General features: G+C 39.1%; 1 protein-coding gene across 2 annotated transcripts in view; it reads left to right on the top strand.

The window, feature by feature from the left end:
- LOC101917148 (glypican-5-like) overlaps positions 1-27,640 on the top strand; it is a 390,469-nt gene that overhangs the window by 24,372 nt on the left and 338,457 nt on the right. For both annotated transcript variants that reach the window (XM_055817485.1, XM_055817484.1), the window contains exon 2: positions 110-271. In XM_055817485.1, coding sequence (XP_055673460.1) covers positions 110-271 — 162 coding nt within the window. The remainder of the gene's footprint in view (positions 1-109; positions 272-27,640) is intronic.

The following is a 27,640-nucleotide window of genomic DNA, read 5'->3' as shown; positions in this document are numbered from 1 at the left end:
TCAAAATTTTAAATTTGGTGGTTGTTTTGACATTAAGAAGCATTATTTGTTTTTAATGGTGTAAGTTGAAAAGTTTTCTAATTGTTGTGTTTTTCTTGTCTGCTTTAAGAGTCAGATTTACAGATCTGTCAACACAGAGCACCAACCTGTTGCACCAAAAAAATGGAAGAAAGCTACCAGGCAGCTGTTCGAAGGGAGAGGACTCAGAGTATCCAGGCACTGAACTTTGAACTGAAGTACATGATTGTTGGTCATATCACAGCTTTTCAAGGTAGGAACTTCTGAGGTGTTGTAGTCCTATGAGTAGCTTGTAAGAGTATCCTCTGCAATCAAAAAGAAAAGCTCTCCTTTGTTTTTCATTTCTCTTGTTTCACATGCTGTAGTTTACTTCCCTGTTAATGATGCTCTTGCTTTTGGGAAAAGGTGATGGCACTTAATCTTGACTGGTATTTTAAGGATCTGCCTAAATCTAATTAGGAATAGATTTAAGCTTAGACCTTATTCCCAGGATCATTTTAAAAAAGATTGGCATGGATTTTTTCAAGGCATTTTCAAATGTCATTTAGGTGCCTAATGGTTGTTTGTGCTTTTTGATACTCTCTTGTGTTGCCAAACCATTTGCAGATGTACAATGTTAAATGAAAATGCATTTGTTGATGCCAAAGAATAACTGATCTAACTGATATGTCAAATGAGAACACAGCACGCTCTTCATGTCAGGATGTTTCACAACCTGGCAGGTCACATGAAGAGTGGTCTATTATCTAGAATTATGGTCACAGAGTTAAAATGTGAATACTTGAAGCAACCTCTGCTGTGAAAGTCTGTTCTTTTAACTCTTGCTGTTCTCAAAGCTACCTTTTCTTTCAGGCTGATGTAAGTCTATGTAGTTTCTTCACATAGTTATTGTACTGATAGTTACTGTACTATTAAAAGGAGGAAAATCCTTGGGTAGGATTGTGCACTGTACAGTGTTGAGCACTGGACACTTTTCTCCAGAAGGGCATTTAAGCATTGGCTGTGAACTTCAAATATATGAGAGCTGAGTGATTAAATCAATCATTAAGTGATGAATCCAGCTTATTGACTTCTGTGGGCCTAATTATGTGCTTAATTTTAACTCACTGCTGTGCTATATTTAGTGCTGAGCACCCTTGTGGAATGGGTTTTGAAAACAAGCCAGCAGTTATTAAAATACAAAGTGTTGAGGTCTGTATGATTAAGCCTATTGTTACAAGGCAGGTTTTATCAAATAGTAGCTTTTTTTGTCTAGCTTCTTCCATTTGAGTGAAAATACTATAAATAAAAGATATGATTGACAGTTAATAAGAGATAGCATATTATCTAAAATTGGAAATAAGTGATGGTGGAAGTCTGAAAGTGATGTGCAAGGGCAAGATAAAAATTTTCTTCTGGTCTTGGCTATTTACCTCTTTCCTCTGTCTTGTATGAATGAGTGAGAAATGGCATTTTGGTTTACTTTACAATTAATTTTTGAAAATTTTTAATATCCCCCCTGATTAAAAAATTTGATTGGAGGGTGCTTTGGAGGAGCACTGTAGTAAAAGGGTGACTGTTGGCATTGTTAAAAGCTGGTAAGTTATTCAAGCAATCTTTCAGTATTATGATTGAATAAAGATAAGGTCAGAATAGATTAACCTACCAGCCCGTTTAGGTCAAGCCAGCGGCTTTATTGTCCATTGCTGATGAAGCCTTTTGATGGAGTGAAAGGAGGAGTTAGACATTTCACACAGTTTAAATTTACAAGCATTTTCTGGAAGTGGGTAAATAGGTTGTTTGTTGTAACTTGTTATGGCTGGCTTTCTGTCTATGTTAGGTGGGAACACTTGAAAAACCTAACTTTCTCTCTTGTGTTGGGAGCTGCTTTTGTTCTTTGGTTTTCTCCCAGGTGTCAGCGAAAAGCTTCTCTCTTTATCTTGTGCTGTATAAACATTCTGTTGCTAAGAGTAGTACTGTGTGAGAGATTTACTGAGAGGGAAGATCTTTGCATTGAATTAACTCTGTCCTTTTGGACTGTTTTGGTTTGCTATTTTGAATGATAAAGTGTGAGTGTGCAAAAAGCACATTTAGTCTGAGAAGAAATATCCTTATTGTAGCAGTTTTTGGGTGCCTTTCAGATTTCATGTTTCTTGCAGCAGTGAGAGCTGACTCAGACTTGCTAAAAAAAAATAAATAGCAATTTATTCATTTGTATGTAGTGGTGTTTACTTGTACAATTTTCATGCACAATTTACTTTCTTTTATATATACACATTTTTAGTACTGTTAGTGTAGTCAGAGCAAAGCAGTAGTTAGCTTTGCTGCTTACTGCTGAGAAAAAGCTTAACTGCTTTTTGTGCACTTGTAGCAGACAATACCATTAATATTATACCCATACTGATTAAATAATTTTCAAGACCAATATGGTATAAGAAGTGGATTTTCAGGAGTCCAGCTTTGAGAATGTAGTGATGCTAATTAAACTTCAGTGGGAAGAGAGAACAGCTTTTTTGGAGAGGGGGGACAGAGATAATTTTTTTTAAGTACTTGTCTCCTTATAGTCTTTCATGGAAATAGACACTTAGTTCTGGGGACCCACAATTAAATAACACAAGTATTAATAGGAAAGAGTTTTCTCATGTGAGTAGGTGTTTGGGTATGCGTTCAGTTAAATATTCTCTCTACATTGCCTGGGTACTGCAGTTGACTGTGGACATTTTGAACTTAAGAGATTTTATTTTGGTTTTTCTTTTTGAAATTGAAAATGTTATTTAAGTAGCTTTGCCCACAGCTGAAATAAGACAATTTTCACAGGTGCTGGATTTAGTTGTACAAAATAATTAGTCTGTATGACTTGATTAAATATACTACAGCTGTGGGCAGGCTTGTTATATTTGGGCTAATGCCCAATCTGTACATATGGACAGCCTTAGCATTGCAATTCAGTCCTGCTACTTTTCTCTCTTTAAAGTTTTCAATATTAGCAACCCAGTCCTTGCTCAAACACTTGATAAATCAAGCTTCTGCATGGATCTGTTTTGCTTGAACTCCTTTGTAATGCTGTTGCTGTTACCCCAGATTTGAGTAGGAAGAGGCACATTGGCATGAGCTGCAGGCTGTAAAATGCCCTCCCCATTGCGTGACAGGACAGGAGGAAGGGAGAGAGGCAGGAATGAAAGGGCCAGCTGGTTGCATGGGAAGCACGTAATCAGGATCAGCTCCTGCAAAATCATACATTGTCACAAAATCTTTTTGGGTGCTTGGCATGTTGAACATAAGCAGGCTTCTGGGGGAAGGTTTCATGGAAGGCTGCTGGTTTCACTTTGGTTTAGTGTTTTGGTCCATGGTGGAGCCTAGAAGTCATAACCATGGCATCAGTCACTCTACGTATGTGTTACTAATGACTCTGTGCTCCAAATGGAGAGTCGAAGGCAAAGTGGATGAGATGTGGAAGTGTGCCAAACTGTAGTAGGAGCAGCATAATAGAGGAGAATGTGCCCGTTGTAATGATCCCAGTATGACACCCTCTGGCTCTTCACAGGTGGCTTTGTGTTGGAAGCATTTTGGAGTGGGTCAGTTTGTGTGATCCAAAGATGTGCCTCTCTTTCAGTCTTTGCTTCTGTGGCTGCAGCCTGCAATGCCCAGCAGAACTATTTGAATAAATGATCAGACAGGATGCTTTCATTTAGTAACCTGTTTTTCCCTTTGATAACCAGAAAATTCTCCTTTGAATTTACTTGGTTTTTTGTCCCAACCTTTTCCCCCCCCCCCAGGCTTGCATGTAAACAACTGTATTGTTTTAGCTTAGACTTTGTGGTGATACTGCATGTTACTTGGCACAGTCATCCTTCTATTACCACCCCGCCCCCCCCCCCCCCCAAAAAAAAAAAAAAAAAAAAAAAGAGAAAATAAATTTCCTCATGCAGTCCCTGCATTCCTTGGGGACATTTCCAAGCAAGGCAACAGATTCATTGTTGGTGGATTAAAAGTGGCGTGGGTGTGCAGGCTGAAAGTTGCTGTCAGGAGAGGTATCAATAGTTTGACAGGAAAGCTTTGTTGTGGGTGGGCAGCAGAGAGAAACCTGGCCTCCTTTTTCTGTGTCCTTTATGGAGTGCTAACAGGTGCCGTGTAAAGACCCATAGAAAGCTTGGCTCTGCTGCTGTCATCTTATGCTGAGGCTAATTTGAGGGAATGAGAATCCAAACACTGGTAATTTATTTTTTCTGCTGATGGTCTCTGCAGAGAGGCAGAACAAGATACTTGGAAACCTGCATCACATTTCAGTCACCAAATTAGCACGTATCAGAGATACAGTGAAAAGCTTTGTCTGAGCTAGCAGTTTAAGAAATATTACTATACTTTGCGCTTTTTGTTTTTGCAGCAGGAATTGTTCACTCACAGCCTCTGAGGAGAAAGCTATTTCATGAATGAAAGCATGTTGGTCATAAAGCAATAATTTTGTAGTGATTCTCTGAAATAGCATTAATTTGGGGGTCAAATGGCAGGGCCAGGTGTTCCCATATTTTCCCAGCTATAGGAGGGTAGATCAGTTTTGTGACGCTCTGTTCCTCTTGCTCCTAACTTGAGGGGTTTGGCAAAGCTGTGCTTATGTTCTGCTTTATATGGAATGGGGAAATGCTAGTTGGGAAAGCTCCTTGCCGCTGTTTCTAATGGAGTTGCTGTGACATCGCTGTATGCACACATTGTTTACCCTGTTGTCATCTGATCCAAGCAGGTAACTGGAAAGGACCTGAATCATACAAGGTGTAGGGAGGAACCTAGTTGCAGCAGAGGTGGAGCCCGGGACTCCTGGTTATTGGTAACATGCCTGAAAGTTAATGCCCAGTTGATCCAAAAAGTCCTTAAGTACAAAGTTTTTGAACTGGCACCCTCCCTGCTGAATGGGAATGGTTGGCTGGTTTCCGTACATCTTGGGATGGATAGCATTGGTGGGTCCATTAATCAACTGACCTGAACATTCCCAGAAGTAATACAGTGCACTGGCACTCAGCACTATATGGAGTCAAACACATTCTCCATCTTAATTTGGCTGATTTGCAGTGCTGCTGATAGTTATTTTTACTGAATTTAGGAATACCAGCTTGGACTAGGGGTGGCTGGTTAATGCTGTTGAAATACAATGGAATTCACAAAACAAAAAAGACTTGGCTGGAAAAGTGTACTTTGGTTTGTAGTTAATTACTATATGAAGTGTACTCACAATGCTGGAGATGGATGAAGTCCAAAATCAATGAGCTATTAAAAAAAAAGCCAGCCATCACCAACAGAAACCTGCCAGCCATCACCAACAATGCCTGTGGTTTCCTTTATTTACTGCTGCATTATAGAAATGCAGAAGTGCTGTTTTTTAAATAGTTTTTTTTTTTTTGTAATACCGTACTACTTCATTCTTTTATTCAGACAAATTGTTACTCACGCCTTTCCACTTGTATAACCCCGCTAAGTAGAGTTTTGTACTTTGCTGACCTTTGAGCTGAAAGCTGGCCGAGAAGTATAATTTGGTTTTGGCTCAATGCAAAAATGACTCCCTACAGAGAGAGAGAGATAGAAGAGAGAGGCTCCATTAGAGTATTTCTGTCCACCTCCTGTACACTATTCATTCCTATTCCAATGCACCAAACAATCTGTGTTTTCTAGTTGGCGTGAAAGCCTGTTTTATGTATGCAGCCCAAGGGACTGGAATATTCCTTTCTTGCTGTAGCCTTGCGTGTGTGAACTGCATGCACATGGGCTACTGCTGTCTGTCTGGGCTGGGCCCTAGGTGGGAGAAGACTGTCGTCATCCATATGACAAAGCCAGCCCTTTTTTTGGTTGCTGGTGTTCTCTGTTGAAATGTAAACGTAGCTCTTTATAGGATACTTTCTGTCTGTAGATCTTAAGCACTTTTGGAAACTATTTCAGTGTGGGTGCATTGGTGCTAGAGATGGATAAAGTGAGGCACAGGGGAGGGAAAATGTCTTTCCTAAAGTGACACATTATACTATAGGAAGAGCCAAGAACACAATTTATCTTTGTGACTACTTCTGATCCCTCTAAAAAATACTTGTGATTTCTAGAGACCTTGAAGGGGAAGAGAATTTTGGCTGAATATAATTTTCTGAAGTGTTGGTTGGAAGAGCAAGAGATGCCCATTTTGTCCTTGATCTTGGCATGGTTGGGCTACTTTGCCCTAACTGTGGAGCAGGTTGGTGTTTCAGAGCAGCACAGTGTGAAGAAGGGGTATTCTGCAACAATTCTTTGCTGATAAGATTCCTCCTTTGTGTTTTGGTACTACCTGAAGTTCATAAATCCAGTGTGTTTAGCATGCCATCAGTTTGGAAGAAGGAATTCTTCTGGTTTGTAAAAGAGTTTATGGTGGGTGGGAGCAACAAAACACAAAGAACTTAAGGGTAGGAGTCCCAGAGTCTGTTAGAAATAAGTAGCCTGCGTAAGCAAGAAACGCATGTGCAATAGCGCTGAAGCATTATCGTTGTAGGAAATAGCTTTTTGATTCTGCCATCATGTTTTTATCTGCTTTATTGGTGCCATCTCAACTGACACATTCACCCACGCTGCATGTGGGTATGTCACACTGGGTGAGGCTGCAGGGCCACCTAACACAGTCTTGTCCAGTGGCCAGTAAACGAACAGGGAAATAAATCAGAAATACAAACATGCTTCCCTTTTACCCTGCTGTTCCCTGGAGAATGATAATTCAAGAGCTTTCAGAGTCTGGGCTGAGCTGCATCTATTATCCATTGGTATAATTACCCGTTGTTGGGCCCTCTGTCCATTAATTCCTCTTTCACCAGGTTATCTTTTGACTACCACAAAAAAAACCTGGCAATGTTTACCACCTGTTGAATGTGATTTAATCATGTGTCAGGGGGCTGGCTTTAAACATGCTGGCTATTAATTCTGTTGTGTCACTTGATTCTAAAGTTTTATTGTTTAAAAGTATAGTTATTGCCAGTACAATTATTTATCTTCTATATGCCATTTATGGTTTTAGAGCCATGGCTTTGCTAAGACTTCAGTCTTTGGCTGCATGTGGGGTGAGAGAAAGTGTGTTAAGTTCTTTCCTGTGAATTGTCCTCATCTCAGCAAAATATAAAAATAAGAGTTTGCAATGTGATATTCCCTAATGCTCTCGCTTTTTATCTTATGAATGTGCAAAATTAAAAGAAAATCCTGGTGATGTGCCAGGGACTGTGAGTAAATATTAACATTACCTTGTGAATGGGGATTGCTGAACTCACTGTGCACCTTGTGTGTGTTCAGTCTCTAAATGTTTTGAATGGTGTGAGCTGTTCTTTTTTTGGCTGAAAGACCACCTGTCATCCTTTGGAATAAAACTTTTTTGGAAGTTGTGTGTATGCTTCTGTCAGGATTCTAGATTCAGATGGACATTTTGATGAGATAGATTACAAGAGAATGAAAGTGTTTCTTACCTGGTGTCTTGTATTGTTCCATTTTCATAGTAATTGGAATTGGTATGAGGATCTGCTATCCATAAGTAATTTAAGGAATATGCTTTATTTCTATATACATACAAGCTGAAAGTTAAATGGGGGGGGGGGGGGGGGATAGCCTTCACCTTGAAAAATTTTTCAGTACTGCATATTAAACATAATATGAGTGTGTGCAGAAGTTCATCCTAGCCTCTCAAGTCCTCTGAGAGACTGCGTACCTCTTGATTTTTTCCTATACTGTTTCATCTCCCATAGCATATATTATGAAAATCAAGTATCCAATGTTTTTTACTGTTTTCACTGCTTTTCACTGTTTTTTCAAGGTTATCTGAGTCCTGCTGAAAAGATAATTTCCCTGGTCAAACTCCTGATCACATTCTCTGTTTCCTTGGTAGAGCTACCCTCCTGCATCTACAATATGCCTTTCATCTTGTATTTTCTGCGTAGGCCATGATGCTAGTCACCTGTGATTCGTGATGTAAATGTCAGTTACTGTCACAGCCAGTAATGCCAGCCTTTTCATTTACTTAGTGTAAAAATTCAGATGGGCACATCTTCCCTCCCTCCCCCCCCATGCTGTCTTTCAGACTGTTAGAAAGTGTGCGCTGTAAAGATCCTCTGCACCTCCATTGTCTCCCTTGAAATGTCATTCTTAAAACTTTCCTTAAAGGCACGATAAACAAAATACTTGTGAAAGGTCAACCCAAAATATGCTGAATCCGCTGCCTGTTACGTTGACCAGGTTTGTCATGCTCTTGCCACTTTTGTCTTTCCTCCCCTGCGCATGTGTGTCTACCGGCTGTTGTTTGCCTTTCTTTTTATTGGCAGCATGCTTTATCCTGCATCTCTATAGTAGCTGTGATTCTGGTGTTTTATTAGCATCCCTAAGTAACTGTTGACCTTGGTAATTTTTGTGTGTTTCTGATTGCGTTAATGTATCCTCCCACTGCACCTTCTCATTTGGGCAGCTTGTTAGGAAGAAGAAATTTTATTAGTCTTTAAAAGAACGCAGGAAAAAACCAAAAGGAGGAATAATGGAGGAAATCACACTTTCATCAGAAAATTCTGATCGCTTGATACCTTGAAAATAGCAAATTCAAGTGGAAAGTTTAATGAAAACCCAGGAAGAATACTTCATTCTAGCCATGGAATGTAAATCACTATCTTGCAAACCGTATGCAGTAATGAAAATCGTGCCCACAGGAGTTGTTATAGGATAACTAAAGCAGTGACTATATTGCTAATAGTGGACTTCTCCTTAAAGATAGGAAAACCTTATATCGAGTCTTATTTATTATATTGAAGTGACTTGATATCAACTGGCAATCAACAGTGATACTGTGGAGTCACCGGTACTGCCAGTAGCTCACTGTTGTAAGAGTTCCTGCAGATTGTGTGCAGATTTGATTTATGAAATAGTACGCAGTTGTTTTTCAAGAATGCAGTATGCAGAACTCTGCTTGTGGGTAACTGGGTAATATTAGTCTTGCCAGAAGCTTATGTCGGTATATACTTACAACTAGCAAAGTTTTTAGTTACTGGAATTACAGTGCTTGAACTCTTAAGCAAAAGTGTTATATTGTTTAGATAGCTATGTTACTTTTAAAAGAAGTGATTAAATACACAATTTAGAGAATTGTTTGACCCAAGGCTTTGAAAGGACGGGGTAATTCAATGTGAAGAGTGAGATAAATATACATTAAATACATTTAAAGGAAACAGCAAATCGTCTAGGTAAGATATTATCCATTTAGCCTTTATAACCATCATGTAAACTTGCTTCCTGAGCTTGTCTGGCTGTGGCTGTCATTTGATATCTAGAATGTAAGCAAATTGTGGCAGGGGACGGTGTCTTCATTATCTATTTATAACTGTTGATCATGCAATGTGGGTAGGGCATATTGGTGCTAGAACAAGATACCTAATGAACACACAAATCATGTTTTTGGTCACCTTATATCTCTCTATCCATATTTCACCTGTCTGTTGTTGTAATTATCTTTTTCTTCCTCTCTGTTCTTGCTAGTACCTTGTCAGGCTGTTGACTGTATCTCTGGAGTATAAAATCACGGTGGAAGTGTAGCCCGATAAATTGAGGATAAAGTAGTCCTGATAGAAAGAAAACACAAAGGTAGATGGAAAGAAAGTGTTCATTCTTTATAAAAAAAAAAAAAAAAGGGAAGGAAAAACATTACAAAAAAAGGGAGAAAATTAAGAAAAATGGGCAAAAGCAGAGTGAGCAAATGAATCTGAGGCCCTGAGTATCTGAGGAGGCTTTAACACAATTGCTGTTGTGAGGACAAAATTCTTGTGACAGTGTTTCTGGAAGCTTGTGTAGTGTCCTCTTTCTTCTGGAGGTTACATGCTTTATTCACAACTACATTGTGAAATTTTAGTGGCCATCTTATTGTGGACTAGAAGGTGGGTTGTTTTCTCCCTGTACTTCATTGTTGTTCTGACATGGCATTTCCATACCAGCTGCATTACTGCTCAGTCTCCAAATATATAAAATCCCGCAGCCTGGTGACTCTGTTGCAAGCTGTGTGAGTACTTCAGTAAATCTCATGAAATAAATTTCTCAGTATGATCAAGTCCAAGTTCCTGCTTGCTTAAGTTAGTCTGACATTTTGTGAAAAAAGTGGGTGAAGACCTGAAAAGCAATGTGGTCTGATAAATGTTTTGAATAGGAGCGTAAGTGTATGGAAATAGTTTCTGCACAAGACTTTATTGGAATAATAAAAAAAAGGACAATTGACTGTCCTTCAGTTTATTGGGGGCTGTATTTCAGTGATAATTCAGCTTTTAATTACACATCTTTTCCCCCCAAAGTTGATAGATTATTTAAACTTCCTTTTGTTCTTTTATTGTGAGATTGAAAACAGGAAAGGCATTCCTTTAGACCACTTCTAGACTTCTAGGTGTAAAATTTTAGATGTTCTTTGAGCAAGAGTATAGGTACTGTAGCATTGAAACTGTCGGGCAATTCGATAAAAATAGGAGAAAAAACACATTGGAGATAATGAACTAAATGCAAAAGGACTGATTTACAGGAAATTCTTACTTTGTTCTGTTGCATTTTCAGACTTGAAAAGATAATGATTGGGCAAGACTGACAAGGTTAAGAGAGCAGATACCTCAAAGCAAGTATGTTCAGGAGGCAACAGTAGGTTCAAACCTCAGCTCCATGCCCCAGTAATGAATAGCGTGTGGCATTTCTGTTTGCAGTATGTTTCTTCTGCCAACTGTGTACCCTCAATGGATGAAAAGAATTTTACACAGTAAGATCAATTATTTTCAGGTTAACTGGCATTAGGAAATACACTTTGTTCTTTTCGTACCTCATTTTTAGGAGGCAAATGCAGAATGTCTTAGATTCTTTTGAATATTTTTCAGAAAAAATAATTAATCTCCGTTATGCACATGTATTTTGTCTTTTAATTTTAGAGCAGTTTGTGTATATATGCCTTTTAGTAATGCTGTGTAACAATGCATTGTTGATCTAAACTGTTAGGTGTGTATAGCTGCAAAAAGAGAGGACACTTTATATTTTTCTTCCTATTATTAACAGAAAATGACTTATTGCTGTTGGTGTCATGTGGTATTTTATTTATAGGCTAGGACTTCCCTATGCTGTATATAAAAACCTGAGAAACCATGCTAGTCATGGGAAGATTACAGCGTTACTCTAACATGAGAGACGGAGGAATATAGACAGGTGGAGAGTGTGTAAAAGCAATAGGATCGCATTTTATACTATGAGATGTAGCAGTCTTAGTGTTTACAAGCACATTTGTAATGCTGGGATTTTTTTAGATCAGAATTCAGCTTTTGTGCTGCATCTTGGTTCAGAATTTGCTTGTTGCTCTAGAACGTTATGGCTTCCCAGGTTGCCCACCAGTTGAGGGCGTCGTGGTTGAAGTGCACAGGCTTTGAGGATACTTTAGTTTAAAAAGAGGTGTGCTTAATTTTAAGCAAGTTTATTCATATAAGCATTTACCTTCAGATAAAATGTTTTCAAAACTTCTAAAATTGTAGCAAACTTTGGAAGTAAGGAAAGGAAAACTGCTTGTATGTTGTTCTGTGGTTGTATGCGTGCATGTTTCAACCACTCACAGCATGAATGGGCAAATGTATAGATCAGTCATTTTCCCTCTCTGTTACTTTAGTTTTCCCCCTTTGTCCTTCATACTTTTTCCCTTGGGTGTCTCTCTTGGGGACGAGAGGAGGAAAAATGTATGTGCAGAGCAGGGAATCCCTTGTTGGATGTTGGCCCAGTTCTTACTGGTTGCTTTGCCACTGGTTTAGGATCAGTGATTTACAGTTGGCTGGTTGTACATCAGAGGAGTTAAGCCCCATCCTTCTGCCGTCTCCTCTCCCCCCTGCAGCATGGCTATCAGAGCTGCTTTGAAGCAGTACTCGGACCAGTCCTGTGTACACCAGGGTGGTGAGAGACTGAAATTTGTAAGGATGCCGAGATAAGGTAATACGAAAGCAGACTGCTGTGCCATAACCCTGTAGAGATCACTTGGTCAAATCCATGGCATGTGAGCGTGATTCTCACCAAAACTTCCACTCTTCCATCTGACCTGAAGTTGAAATAGCTGTTCATCATCTGCCTACAAAAACAGCTGTGAAGTGATACGTGCAACACATCAGATTTGAAGTTAGCAGAGATTCCTTATCCTGTGTCATCTTCATGGACATCTGTTTGGATTGCGCTTCTGGCCATGCAGCTGGAGTGTAAATATTCTGGAAGTGTAGCTATTGGATTATGCAGTTTGTTTGCTGTTTTGGTGGGAGTTGGGGTTTACTTAATGAGGTACTGGGTCTGTAATTATCACCATCCTTGCAAAAAGCTTAAGACACTTTCTTTGAAATCAGATGTTTTAGATCTAGGAATTAGGAAGATTTGTGTGGTTACAAATATTATCCGCTGCATACTTCCTATCCGTTTTTTGGGGGAAATGATCAGTTAGTGCTGCTGCCTAGCAGCTTCACATTGACTCTTTAACTGTTCTTCAGATGTTGTATGGAGCTCTTGCTTTTGCTGTCAATCTGAATGCTATTGATGACTTTCTGTAAGATACCCTCTGTCCCCCCAGTGCCTTTTCTATCAAAAGGAGGGATTTTTCTGCCTCTCTTTCCACTTGAATTTACTGTCTTAACGGATGACTGAGTTGCTACCATAGCCATGTTAGCTGCTTGTTAGTCATCTTGGAACCAAATGTAGGTGTTTCAGTAGACACATTGAAAACATGTGTGTAAACACATGACTTCTTCAACATTTGTTTGTTACTCCCTCTTCTGTAATCAACAATGCTCTAGCAGATCGTGTTGAAATGAAGTTGTATAGTTGTGTCATGGGAGAGCAGGGTTTAAGGGGAATTGGAGCTTGGCTGGTTAAGGCTGACCTGCAGTTTGGTTAAGAGTAGGGTGTGAACTCCAACCACTTAACTCCTTATGTGTGTGTTTGTATTCTAGGATGAGAAGGCCTTATTTTGAACTACTGGTAAGGGGTAGTTTTGAATGAGGTACTATTCTGGTCACCTGTGTGTTACACCACTGCATCACACGTTTTAAATTGTTCCCAAAAACTTTATCAAGGAGGCTTTGAGACCTTTTTTTTCCCTCCTTTTCTTCACAGAAGTGAATTTAGTTGCCTTGGTGGTCACCAGAAAAAGGGGGTGTCTACAGACTTAAGCAACAATATGAGAATAGGACTTGGAAGTAAGAAATTTATGGGTTGTCTTCCCCACATCCTCGCAAATTGTCCCCTCAGCCTTTAGGCCTATTCACAGCTATTAAAGTTCTGTGTGTCAGATTTTAGAGGATCCAGCAGCACTGTGTTGCTGAGGATAACTACACCTGCTCTGAATCTTTCATCAGAAAGGGAAAGGTCTGAGATATTGGCTCTCTTCTTTTTCCTGTATTAAGGCTTTTGTCTTTGATATACCATGCTAAAATTAGGATTCCTGCAGGTGTTTTATCTCTGGAATGGAAGTACTGATGCAAATCTTAGTGGATTCTTATTAGAAAGAGGAGCTTTAACAGGTAGTTCTTGCACTGTTTGCCATGACTATTTTGCAGTTGTGTAACTTTCTGATCTGTGCTGTCAGTGTCTTGGGAGAGCTTCCTTTAACTACTCTTAGATTGCTGTGGGAAAGAGGTATGTTTGCAGGAGTAGTCATAATTTTTTTACTCTTTCTATTATTGCTTTTGTTAGGTTTCATAATATTGACTGTAAATAGAAGGCAATGAACAGCAATAGCGGCTTTCAATAGCAATAAGTAGTATATATCTGCTCTCAGGATTTTAGGGGTGCATCTGTAGAAACACAGAGCTTATAGATCTCCCGTTCTTCCCATTTTAGTGGTGTTCTGACAAGGCCTCTCCATGGCTTCTTTCTAGTATCTGCATTTTCCATACGTGACCAGTGAGTGATTCTTGGAATGCTTGAGGCCCCATGCTCCCCTGGCACCTCACATAAAGCCACTGCTCCAGAAACCACTTCTTGTTCCTCCTCTGTGTGACCAGGCTTGGCTTGCCCCAGCCCAGCTGCAGAGTTCTCTTTGACTCTGGGCACATCAAGCAGCTGTCGCACAGCTGGATAGGTAGCAGTTGTGGGTGGCTAAGTAGCACTGAGAGATACACCTGACGAGCAGACCCAAACCAGTTGTCTAAGCTAGAACTTCCTTACTACATATGTTTAATCAGTTCCTCGTGTTATATCCTGCTTTTTTTCTCTTAGTAGTTTTAGCCCAGGTTGTTGTGTGAAAGTCATAAAAGAAAATATGGTCTAACATGACTAGAAGACCTTCCTTCTATTTCTACCCATATAGAATCCTCTAAGGAAATGTTTTGGCATGTGGCAAAGAGCTGGTTTTTGTTTTTTTTTTTTTCTGTAAACTATATGAAAAGTTACAAATCAGTGCTGCTTCTGTGCCCGAGTCAACCGGGAATGATCCAGATGCTTCTAAACATTTGATTCTTTTCTTTCTATGACAAGACAAATGAAGATCTTGTGTCTGTTAGCTAGGGGGAAAATGGCACCTTTGTGCTGTTAGGAAATGCAGGTTATTTCCCAATAACCAGATGACTATATTTGTGTCCTGGTCAGCTGGGGGTGTCGTGGGAGGGGGATCTCGGTAGTTTCAACAGCGCTATGTTGGTTGAAGGATATAAGTCCTTCAAATAGTGCAACTGATTCAGCCGGTCATGTAGGTATGGGCTTGACATTAAAAGTGACATTGTTTTGTTTGTTTTAAAAGCAAAGAAAGATGTAGGTTTCCTGCTAAACATACTCTTACAAACTTTTAAATCTGAGGCACATCTTTTTGCATGGTGTATAGGGTGAAAGACAATTTGGATTTGGCAGAACTCTCACCTCCTGTGAGAGCTGCACATTGCATCCTTCCCTATTTATTAAACTTAGTGGAAAAGGAGCGTATGATACACTATACGTCTATCACTTCATGGTATGATTTGTGGTGTAAACATGAAGTAAAAACCACTGTAACACTGCAGACAAAATAATGGCTCACAAAAGTGGGAGTAGTTGTAAATGTACACATATAAACCCCCAATTTATGGCATATTTTTCATTTTTTAATTCTTTAAATTTTATGCTCCAGCAAGACTAATTCCTTCAACTGTATTTATCTCTAAAACAATGGTCAGAAAATGTAACCCCCCCTAAATTTATTGTAAAAAAATTTTAAGTTTTAGGGGTACTAGCAAATGAATATGCAATTAAAGAAAGTGGACTACCTACAGGAGGGTGAACCCTTTTAGGTCAAAGCACTTTGCTATTAACTTTTTTGACTAGTTATGAATAGATCCATTTATTACTCCTTTAAATTTTTTTTATAAATGAAGGCGAAATACATCCTTTAGTAAGCATTCGTGCAATTCAGAAAGTTGGAAAAGAACTTCCTAAACTAGCTTAAGTTAAAGTGATGTAATTGTTGTGTGGGTGGCCCAGTGTGCTTAGGGTATATGCAAGAATGAAATAACATCCCGTGTATTTTTGACCCTGTAAAGAAGGCATTGCTTTCAAGTGTGAGATTCGGGTGGTGCTGGGGATGGGTGGAGATGCATTTTCGATGCTGGCTCAACCTTGGTGTTGCTGCGATGTCTTTGCATGGTTGCAGAATCACTGTACCTTTGTGTACAGAATGCTCTCTACCTTTACTCCCTGCCCCAAAATGCATCTAGGACTCCTCCAGAGGTATCTCTGACTCTACTACCACTACCAGCTTCGGACTCTTTCTGCAGCTGTGACAATTGTTGTAGGGTTGGTTTCTGCTTCCTAAAAATGATAATTGTGATGACTGCAACAAGTTGCAGTTCAGGGCTTTGGTTCATTACTGGATTCTGCCAATGTACAAAAGCTGATCAAAAGCTTCAAATATGCATGTGTTCTTCTGGTCAGTGAAATAATTCTTAGAGTTGACCCATCATAGGCAACCTGACAGGCGTGTCCTTCACTTGATCCTGCTTTTTGTATTGCTGTGAAGTCTTGGTCATAATTCCTGGAGCAAAGGGGCAGACTCAAGGCAGAAAGCCATCAGAAGAGAAAACAGCATCCAGTGATAACTCAGTCTTCATGTACGTAACTTATTTCAGTACTGTGTGGAGTAATAAAAGAGTTGATCTGTGCACTGGAAGTAAAAAAAAACATTTTAGTGATACAGAAGTGCTTGCTTGAGAAGTTCCTACTGAAGTCATTGCTACCCGGGATGTAAGGATTTGTATACCTTTAAGGTGATAGTTTTCACGCATGCAGACTTGGCCTTTTGAGTATCGGGCTTCTGGATAGTGCTGGCAGACGTTAGAAGGTGGGTACACTACCAGAGTGGGACAAAGTAGCTCTAAAGAAGGCGAATGTTGTTCTTTACCTGAAATCATAGGAATGAGAAACACTCTTCTCTGATTTAAATTTATTTATATAGCCTTTACAAAACTGAATAAAGCATTCATCTTGGCTTTGGTCCAAAACCAGTTAAAATCCCTGGTAATCTTTCCACTGACTTAATTGAGCTTGGACCCTAGCTCCAAGAATAGAATGAAACTAAAGTTTTTAAATCACAATGCCAAAGAAAAGAGGAGGCTTCTGTTTCCCAAGTGAAGATTACTTTATTGGGATGTGCCATGGAATATATTGCTAAGTGGCAAATGAGTGAACCACAATTGGTATGCGACAGCTCAAACTCATTACTGAAAAACCTCCTCCTGGCAACCTGCTATGCAGCTCACAAAAAATGGATTCCTGTGAGGAGGATCATTCATTTGCTCCTGCTGGGGGGTGGGAGGAAGTCAGCAAGTGCCAAAAGAACACACAAGATATTAGTACTTAAATATATATTTTTTTTTTATATATACACACATATAAAAGAGGCAGGCACATGCTTTTTTAAATTTTGATTTAATAATACAATTTACGGAGACTGAGTCCAGCAGAGGAGCTAAATGTATACAGAACCGAAATCCAGTGTAATCAATTTTTATTGAAAACAAAATACTGTTATGATGTTCTAGTGTTACAGCCTACATGCTAAATATAGCAGGTAAAACACTCTTTCATCACCACCTCCCTCCAGATTCTAACACTGTGATGATCAGACACACTTACTCTTACTGCTTCTGTATTTGGTAGCAGAAAGTGGAGGAAGAGGAGTAATGCTTTGATACTCAAATGCACGGAGTAAATTCTGTGAAGGGTGTGAGAGCAAGTGAGATACTTTGTTTTAGTAGATAAAGTGAAATATAGTTGGGAAGGAAAATAGGCTATATAGTTGGGGAGGGAAAACAGGCAATTCTTTGGTCGGTGTCCTTCAGAGTTCTGTGGCTGAAGGACTTTTGTGTCCAAACGAGGATTTATCCCCCCCCCCCCCCCCCAATTCATCTAATAACAGATGCTATCCTTCCCTATTAACCTTTCATTTTCTGATGCCCTCAGTCTTCTGCCATCCATACAGCAAAGCTCTTACTGTTCAATACCAAATTTGAGATGTGTATGGCTGTTGTACAGTAACACAGCTGGCATCAGGCTAATCCAGGAGAGCATACAAGCTCAGGCGTGCTCTTTGAGTTCTGATACTTCCCAGAAGTCAGTCTGAGAGCTGTGAGCATGGGTTTAAAATGGAAACAGAATCAGCCAATTTAGGGAGCGCTCTGTGTGTGTGTATGTTGAGGTTCCGTCATTCTCTTTCCTGGAGACCTTAAAAAGGGAATACCTAAGAATTCAAGGACAAATAAGACAAGTAGAAAAAAGTGACATGGAAAGAAATACTTACACATCTACCCACTGTATATTTAGAAATAGTGTTCTGATGAATAGCAAAGATAAAATAAAGCCAGGGATGGCACAGCTTCAAGGAAAATGCAAAGAACTAGTGAAGGTTTCTAAAACTTCTTAGTTATCTCTATCATAAATGGATTCTCTTCTTGAAGCTACTTGAAGATGGAGTAACTTGAGTGAAGATTTTTGAGTTACGCTAGGTATAACTGGTGTAAATTACAGCTGCATGAGACCCACAGTGATTTATCTTGTGATGGCAGAGACAAATCTTATCTGAAGAGTCCTCGTTCTGTAGAGGATGAAATGTTCATTTTCCTGTCATCACTCAAGGCAATAGATAGTTTTATCTAATTTTATAATCTGTCTGAACAGAGCAGTTTTGAGGCTATAAACATTATTTAAGGATGTGCTTTCTTGTATTTCCGAAGCCATCATCAAGGTCTTTTCCTCAAGCAGGTATCTTTTCTGTAAGCCTGCTTTTGATCTTGCTTTATGACTGATGGGTTTTGTAGCAATTTTTAGTGAGTTTTTATTTCGAGATCAATAAAACTGAAACACTAAAAGCAAAAAGCAAGCTTACAACCTCCTCTGCTTCCAGCCTACCCGCTCTTTCCACCACACAGTCGGCAGCACACCTTTTGGGTCTGCTGTCATACCAAGTGCCACCAGAATATGCACAGTACAGCGCAAGGTCTTACTTAAGCAGGGGTCAAAATGGAGCCTTAGCATGTTGCTTAAAATCTGTATAGTGAGATTACAGGCCTGACACAACATAAACACGGTCAAACATGAATATACACATCTGCATTGGTTAAAAAAAAAAAAAAAAAAGCTTGTCATGCAGTACTGCAGAATTCTGAAGACCTGGGATACACTTGCAGTGGTTAAGGCTGCTAGCTATGCAAAGGATAAGGGAAGCAGTTCTCTCTGTTAGTGTAGCATCCAAGCACTTTCTCTTTGTGAAGAGCTGGGGAGCCACCGCACATCTGTATTCAGGCTAGGGAAGAGACTGCAAGCAGAATGTATTGTCTTTTAATATCCTTTCTTGGAAGAAAGGGATGGATGCAATATTGCTGTATGGTTCCGAGTTAATAGGCTAGGGAACTAGAGACAAAAATTCAGTTATACAGCTGTGTTTGTTTCAAACCCAACAGAAATGGCACTTCCAGGTGGAAAAGTTTGAAAACCACTACCTGACCCTCAAGGAATTTGCCTATCATATTGTTTGTTGCCTGCTATTCTACTCTGCCTGCCCTATGACTTTCCAGCAGCTTTACTTTGCCTTTGGTAAAGTGCAAGGTACCATGCAAGATGCCCTTTGTGAAAAGACTGCAGGGGCACTCTGGTTTTATGCTGTTTTCAAGCACATTGGCTTAATTGGAGCTTTTGCCTGGGTAGAAGAATTGTTTGTTTGAAATTCTGCGTGCAGCATCACCAACATGATTGAGTAGTTTCCTTCTTGCCTAGACCAAAGACCACTACCCAATATCAGGAGAGATGACTTCCTGCGGATCATACTTCTTTCCCTGGTGGTGATGCTGTCTGCACTGACGCTGCCCTGGGCAGTATTTCAGCAGACTGGAAGTTCTTCCAGAGCGTTAAAACAACATTCCTTCCAAGGAGGCAGCTGCACAGTTGCAACTACAGTCTGTTGACTCCTAATTGTAAAGCTGCCTTTTCTACCTTAGTGAACACCCAGAACTTTTATTTTATGCAGCAGAAGCCATCTTAAACCAGCACTTTTTGAGTTACACTAGGTATAACTGGTGTAAATTACAGCAGTTTTTTACGATCCTAACACAGTGAACTGTCGTGTTTTATTTTCATGCTTTATTTAGTGCTGTCCAGTCACATGCTAATACACTGGGTAGCAAGGGTGCTTGGCTGACCATGCCCTCGGTGGAGGGTGGTGTGTCTCCTCTTCACAACATGCTGTGGACTCAAAGCCGTGTTTTGCTTTCAGTCTCCCAAGAGCATCGCCACTTGGTTGTCCAGTTTTCTGTGTAATTATTCATAGGTGTCATCACAGATCTAGGCTGCGCTGAGCCTCTGCATGGCTGTAGTATCCTCCACTGAGTGTCTGCGGCAGGCAGATCAGCTTGAGATGTGTGAGGTCTTCCAGCTTATAAAGATGGCCATGATGTACAGTACAGCACGTCTAAAGAATAATCTGAACACAGAACATACTCTTGTTCTGTCAGCTACGTTTCTTGACATCTAAGGACAACAGCTTGTTCTCATCTTCCTTCCTTCCACAGCCATCCATGGTGACTCCCTGACTGCAGAGGTCAGGTTTGGCCCTAGGTTCGTGTGCTTTAAAGGTAGACACATACTTAGTTGTTGGTTTGGGACCACAGAACTCAATATTCTGTGGATCAACCATTTTGATTTTTTTACAGGTTTTAGTGGTCTGCCAGGAAATGAGTTTCAACAGCCTGAAAGCTCTTGAGCAAAGTAACTCATGCTAACCTTTGAATTTCTCAGATTCACATACGTGATAATTTGTTTGAATAAAGATTTGGATATAAAAATGGAATTAAACCTTTATGATGACCTTTAGAGTAATTTGGACACATTCTCATTTTGGCTTGCTATTTAAAATCTATGCAGTTACTGATCCGTGATGTGGGTAATGAAACTTTTATCTGAAACTGTTATAATATTTGTGTTGAGCTGTAAGTGTGAAGAGGCTCTTTTCTTGTTAGTATTTGGATGCTATTTCTGTTTTGTTTTGAGCATAAAAAGCTGTGGATGTGTTAATTCTTTTATTTTCATTTTTGGACTACACTTAGGGATACATCCAAAAATGGAATCTGGTTCTGCTCCCTCCAAGGGAGAGGAAGCTCTTGAGGTTTTAGGTATGAAAGAGGTTTACTCTTCAATTTTTTAAAAATAATTAATCTATTAAATATGCATATTGTGTGTGAAGAAAAAAGTCCTGAATATTTTTCATTCCACTTAGTTTTTAACAGAGTAACTCTGCTACTTGAAATGCTGTCTTTTTATGTATTTACATCATGTCTGTCACCAGTGATATTGAGGACCATTTGATGTTGTTTGGTAAATTGTATTAATTAAAGCATGGATCTATACATGATGTTTTACAAGTGGCAATTTAAAGGAAGTAGCATGGATGCACTTTACAGTGGAAAACCATGTGATAGCTTCAGCTGTGTGTTTTTTAACCAGGCTCAATTCAGGTTGGTTGTCTTCATGTTGTTTGTTGGTTTGTTTTTTGTAAACCTTGAAACACAGAACAAGTTCCAAGATTTTTTTTTCAAAAGTAATTCTGTTTAGGATATTGTGGAGTCAACATAAAATTATAGATCAAATTGAAATGGGTAGGTCATCATGAAACCATTTCTGAAAGAATAAAAAAAAGTAGGAGAATCACTTATGTTCGCTTAAGATCTATTTTGAAAATGTAGATATACTTGTGATGTACAGCAGGAAATCTGAATAATCTGAATCTATATAGCATGTAGGCCAAAAGAGTGTGCATTGTGATTTCATTTCATTTATGCAGGGAGATTTCCATATGTGACGACTTTACTCTAAGGTCTGAGTAATGACCTTGTGTGCTTTGTTTTGTAGCTGGAAAAACACACTGTGATAAGGCAATAGGGACACTGTTGCTTAGAAGCTGAGGAACAGAGTTTGTTAAAGCGTATGTATATATCTTTGGCTAGTGCCAGGGAGAGTAAAAAGAAAAAAATAAAATAGAAAAAGCCCTCCTCCCATTTTTTTATGGAAAATGTAATCTTTTTCAATCAGCATTCTTGAAGTGTGGCAGTCCTTTCCAAAAGAACCCATTCAGCATATCGCAGGGGCCCTGGGAGGTCCCTCTGTGGGATTAGAGTGTTTCTATTTACAATTCATGGACTTGATTCAAATCAGAGCTATACTGAAACTTAACTCTGAATGTTCTTGAACATTCTTGAATTATTGAACCTATTCTACCCCAGAAGAGAAACAGTGTGCTTTGCAGTTATATCTCTAGTTGAAAGAGTCCTATTGATAATATTAGAATTCCAGACTGATATAGCTAAAAATCCCAAATATGTCAGCACTAGCAGCATTTGTGGTTGCTTGCACTTTGAAATCCAAATGCTGCTGTTGCGGTATCAAAAGACAAGGCTCAGTGGCTTGTTACTGAGAAAACCCTACCCTAGCCCATCCCAAAACATCTACATACATCCGCATGTGGGAGCTTACACGCACGTGTCAAATGTCTCAAACTAACCTTGGATAGTTTCTCTTTTTAGGCAGCAGAATTTCCTGATGACAAATAATATTTGTTAAATAATTTCTCAGTCATTTATTAAATCCATATTGAATGTGTTGTCTGCAGAATAAATTGACTTCAGCTATACAGAACAACAATGAGCTAGTCTAAAAAAAAAAAGATTAAAAAAGTTACTTTTAATAAAAGAAGCCAGATGCTGACTTCATATGTTCTGGCGAAAGAAAACCCATGTAAATTCAATGCTTTTCATTGAATCCCCTTAGTGAAATTCTATCTAGTGTTTTGATCCAATGTAATTCTTAATGTAGTAACATCTTTTGGCTCAAGAGGCTCCTTACTCTTTCCAGACCAATAAAGCTCTGTAAGGCTGCTGCACTAGGTCGATTTTAGTGTTTTTGGCAGGAGGGTAACTCAGTGTTGCTTATTGGTGATGTTCTTTGTGTTTTTTAGTACGTTCTGACAAATTCTGCTTATTCAGAACAGCTTCTAATAAAAGAAAGTAATGTCTTTTTTTGCTTTCAGAAGTATCGAAGTGTATTTTTAAATAAACAAAACAATGTTAACTTTTTAGGGCCCAATGAAAGAGGACGCAAGTCAAGCAATTACAGTACTGTTAAGTTACAGAGCTTTAAATACAGATATGAAAGTGTGTGTTAAGGCCTTCATTTAAATCTGTTGGCAGAGATGGCCTCTTGGACCTGTAGTCTCCAATTCTGCAAAGCACACAGTGCTATCGAAGGTAAAGTTAAGAACACACAGGTAAGACCTTGGGAACAGGGGTTTAGCAACATGTCTATTCCTATTCTTGTCTACTCAATTCCTAATTTTCAGTTAAAACACATTCTCCTCTAAACTGGATGCAGTCCCTGGTTGGCAGTGAAGAGTGTCAGATTTCACACCTCTTTTCTATAGGACATCTTGAAATAAAGGTGACTTAAGGTCACCTAAGGAATGCTCGGAAAGAAAGAAATGTACTCAGAAGTGCTCAGTGGAATTAATTTATTATTATTTTTTTTAAGAGCTTTACCTCTTCCAGATTTTCCATTGCCATGTCAGTAGTATGCATCTTTGGCTTAGGTCTTCCAGGTCAAATTCCGTGGTAGTGAAAAATCCAGCTTTACAGCAGCGGAGAAGTTTTTGGCCGTCTGTTTTCAATTGTGTATGTGAGGGCTGGAGTGCCAGGAGTGCATTGGAATCACATAGAAGACCCCAGATTTATTGCATTTGGCAGTGGCTGTTCACAGCAACGCAGTGGGTTAGTGGCTTCTGAGACAGAGGAAGGATTGCCTGATGCTTAGATCCTGCAGGAAAAAAAAAGGAGGAAACCCCCAAATTTCCCTGGTGAAGCTTTGGATAAAATAGTGACATGTATCTGAAGGCAGAGTAGGTGAGAACTTTTAAAAGCAGGAAAAAGTTGTTGGGCAAAGAGGTGCTTGGACTCTGAGAACTGAGGGCATTATGGTTTGTGGAAGATGGGAAGGAGTTTTCTATTGCAGATGTAGAGGATTGCAGAGGAAAAAAAAAAAAGCTGGAAAGAATCAACATGTGTCTTAATGATGTCCCTGAAGAGGAAGTTGGCTGTAATCCCGTTCTTCTCATTTAGAGACTTCTTAGTCAAGACTGAAAGCTTCTTGGCAAGGAGGCTGAGGTTTTGGGAGGAAGGTACTGACTTCTGAAGCACGGGGTTTTGATAGGAGTCTAAAGGATTTAGGCTCTTCTCTTTTGCTAGGAACAGCTGAAGTAGCACTCTCATAGCCTGATGAATACTCCACTTGATTTCAAGTGATAATTTGAATTTTTCCTTAAAAGATCAGCTCTGTGTGTATGGGGAAGATACTGTCAGAAGCTTGTTTGTGACTAACAGTGCAGTGCAGCCCAAAGATAACAAATCCGTCGAGCCCAAGATGTTCCGAGCAATCAGCCCCGATTCCCTGAAACAGGGTTTTCTAGTGAATCTGTGTCACTAGAAAATTTCTGCTTGACTTCGATTTGCCTACTGATAATATCATAAAGTCTTGACTGCACTGTTGGTTTTTGTGTAGTCGCAATCTGAACATTTTTATAGTCCAGAGAGATTGAATAGTTGGTGCTTGTGCAAGGTTTTTGCTTACTGCAGCAAACATTTAGATAGCACAAGGTGTTTGAGGTTTGTATGAGGTTTGCGATATTTCTCTGAATTTATCTTCTCAAACTGAGCGATTGCTAGACTACAGCAACTGCCTTTTTAACAAAATGTTCCTAAAATGCAATAAACTGTTTTCCCGACTTGATAATCTGTGGGTTTGATAGAGTCAATCCTCAGTTTCTGAGAGTAGAAAAAGCAACTTGTTGTAAATGGTCCAATCGTGTTATAGAACAAGAAGTGATGTAGTCAAAGTCTTTGGTAGTTTTATTTATACTTTTCTCCCTGTTTTGAATCGGATGTCCCTGTTTCCCAACCTTTTTGTTGCTTTATGCCAAAATATTCCACTTCTCTTGAGTGTGCAAAGCTGCCATTTTATAGTCGTGGTTTGGCCAGATCCTGTGGAGAAGATGACAGCAGTCTTCCCATCTTTCCTCTGCCTTGCCTGAGTGTGAACCTGCAGTCTCAAGACTGTTCTGTCCCTGTGCTGCCATAGCGTGTTGGCTGCCATCCCCCTCTTAGGGATGTCACTGACATACATCCTGGATCTTGCTTTTTAGCTCTCCTTTAAGAAGGCTCAGCGCTTGCTACACAGAAGGAGGAAATGAAGTGCTCTTATTGATCTGATCTTGTGACTCTAAAACAAGGGGCAATTCATATTGGAAAGCGGTAATTTTATTTTATTTTTTTTTATAAAACGCAGTTATCTTGTGGTAATAAAATGCTGCAAGCTATGAGTAAGGCCAAATACTTAATATGATTCAGACAAGGGTTATGCGTGTTCTATATATCTTGCAGGGCATGATTTATAATGGACAATACTTTTTTAAAGAGAGTTCATATTTCAGTGTTATTTTTCTTTTTTTTTCTGTAAAGAAATTCAGACACATGCAGTGGTTCTAAATGGACCAGCACTCCACTGCAGCATGACCATTTTCCCTACTCACAACCTCCAGTATTTCTGTTTTAATAGCCTATAGAAATTGAACTGTTCTTCACTTTACACGCCATTTACTTTATGCAGTGAAGTGCTCAAAGCAATGAAACTGAAGAGTAATGAGCCATTCAGATGATTTTTACTGAAATTAAGACTTCAGTACTGTGCTGCTTCGTGTCTTGTGATAGCAAGTTGAATGCTTTTCTGATCAGAAAAATAAACTTAAGAATATGACGTTAAAAGGTTAACTTCAGGTACACATGCAGATGCTAAAGCAATATATTGCCTTTCTTCACACCTAGGAAAATGAGGCTGGCTTGCTTAAGGGCAAGGAGAGAACTCCCTCAGCAGCCTTTTGTTGATAAGTTTTGAACGCTTCGGAAGAGCAGGCTGGACTTCTGGCCTTACATAATTACAGGCTAGCAAATGTATTTAAAGAAATTAATGAAGATACTGATGAAAGTAACTTCTGGTTCTTGCCTTTTCATGTGAAAGCAGTGTTATGGGTAAAAGCTGATATTCACTAGAGATTGTTGGCTAACTATATAGATTGTTGGCTAACTATATAGATTGTTGGCTAACTATATAGATCGTTGGCTAACTATATAGATCGTTGGCTAACTATATAGATCGTTGGCTAACTATATAGATCGTTGGCTAACTATATAGATCGTTGGCTAACTATATAGATCGTTGGCTAACTATATAGATCGTTGGCTAACTATGTAGAATATATTATATATACTATATATACATTTGGAAAGCTGCTGTTCAGAGTCATGGCTTGTAACAAAGTCTGTTATAGTGCTGATCAAGCACAGAGATTTTACAGGGAAGATCTATCCTCTGTGGTAATTTTGGTAGCCTTGAAAGGATAAACAGTTTTTAATATAAATAAATCTATATCTAAAGGAAAAGATAAAAATGGCTGTAGATGGGTACAGAAGATGACCCCATTGCTAATGGAGTTCATGTTGTGTTTTCTGGCTAGTTCAGTCATACAGAGCTTGCTCTTCCTGCCTTTGAAAGTGTGCTTTCATATTAATCAGAAATTTCAAACCCGAGGGATAAAACATAAGACATGAGATTGGCTTAGTAATTATGCAGTTGGAACTTCTTATCGCCTAACAGAGCTGGAATTTGAGAGAGTATTCATGTTACACTGCAGGTATCAGGGCTTGTATCTAAACTGAAAAATAAAAAAAAAAAAAAGAAAATTCACATTTTCACTTGTTCATAAGGTTGAGTTTCAAGCAATATGTCCAACACAAGGCATGTCCTAGTCAAGAGGACTGACTGCATTCTCCAACTTTAGACAAGGAAGGTGTATTGGTATGAGAGCAATTCCGAGTGTGAGTGTCAGATACGGAGTCCTGCTTTATTTTCATAATCGTATAAGGGAGTTACAAGTAATATTTGTATGTAGTGTTTTCTTTTAACTTTTTGCACAAGGTAGATTGACTTTTTTGATACTTAGCATCTAAGTATGGATATTTGTAATTAATGAAGATTTCCATATGATTAGATACTTAATTTTATATATGCATTTATTCCAGAACTGTATTCCAATGACTAATGAAAGTAGACCAATCTTATTTTCATTTATGGAAGGAAGAATTGACTGCTTCAGATGCTAGGGTTATGTCTTAGTGACAGAAGTCTGTCCCTCTTGTGTGTTCTGACCTGTAGGGCTGTGACAGAGTTCTTTCTACAGCAGTCATGTTACTCCTGTAGCTGCATTAAAGGCAACCCTTCATAAAGTGGTTTAAGTCCTGGAAAGAGAAGGGCTTTTTCGTGTAGTATCGTAGGTCTTATCAGTCATTTTTCCCCATTGGTAGGTATTCCAGACTGCCCAACCCCAGTTTCGTATTTGTGGAATTGTAAAGAACATTCTTGGTTCTTAATTTTGTTCTGCTATCAGCTACAACCCAGGCATAGAAGGATGCGTAGCAGTGTTCTCTGAAGAACCAAAAAGCATAAAGTGCAAATAGATCATCCTTTTCATACTGAAAATGAGCAAATCGCTAGACCTAGAAACATGAAGGAATGATTGTGTTTCTAGTTAAGAGAGAACAGGTAATTGAATTGTGTTCATTTCATAAGCATGGTAGTCTGAAATAAGTGCAATATTAACCATGCCCTAGTGATGCAAACAAATGCAAACAACCTTAGCATTACTAATCTCAGGGAATTCAGTGGTGGTGTTTGGGACATTTGGGGTTTTTGATAGCTGTCAGAACGTTTGACATCAGTAGGGAAGCCTGACCTTGTCGTTTCTCTTCAGAAAGTTTGAAATGGGAGTATCTGATGTAATATGTTCCCATAATTAACATTTACTATTAAGACAACCCTTTGATGTTGTTGACACTTGTGGCCAAAGAACAAAGAATTTTTCTGTTTGAATATAATATATTTGGGAGAAAGGTAGTTTTTGTGTTATCCTATTAAGTTGGAGTCTGTTCCACTGCTGAGTGATAAACGAAAGGTACGTTTTTTGATAAATTTTTCAAAGCAATCTATTTTCTTTCATCTCAGATGTAACCGGAACCAAATGTGTAAAGCC

This window comes from Falco peregrinus, chromosome 12, assembly GCF_023634155.1.
Source record: "Falco peregrinus isolate bFalPer1 chromosome 12, bFalPer1.pri, whole genome shotgun sequence".
NCBI lineage: Eukaryota > Metazoa > Chordata > Aves > Falconiformes > Falconidae > Falco > Falco peregrinus.
The sequence above is the reverse complement of the archived record's forward strand: the minus strand, read 5'-3'. Positions and strand labels throughout refer to the sequence as shown.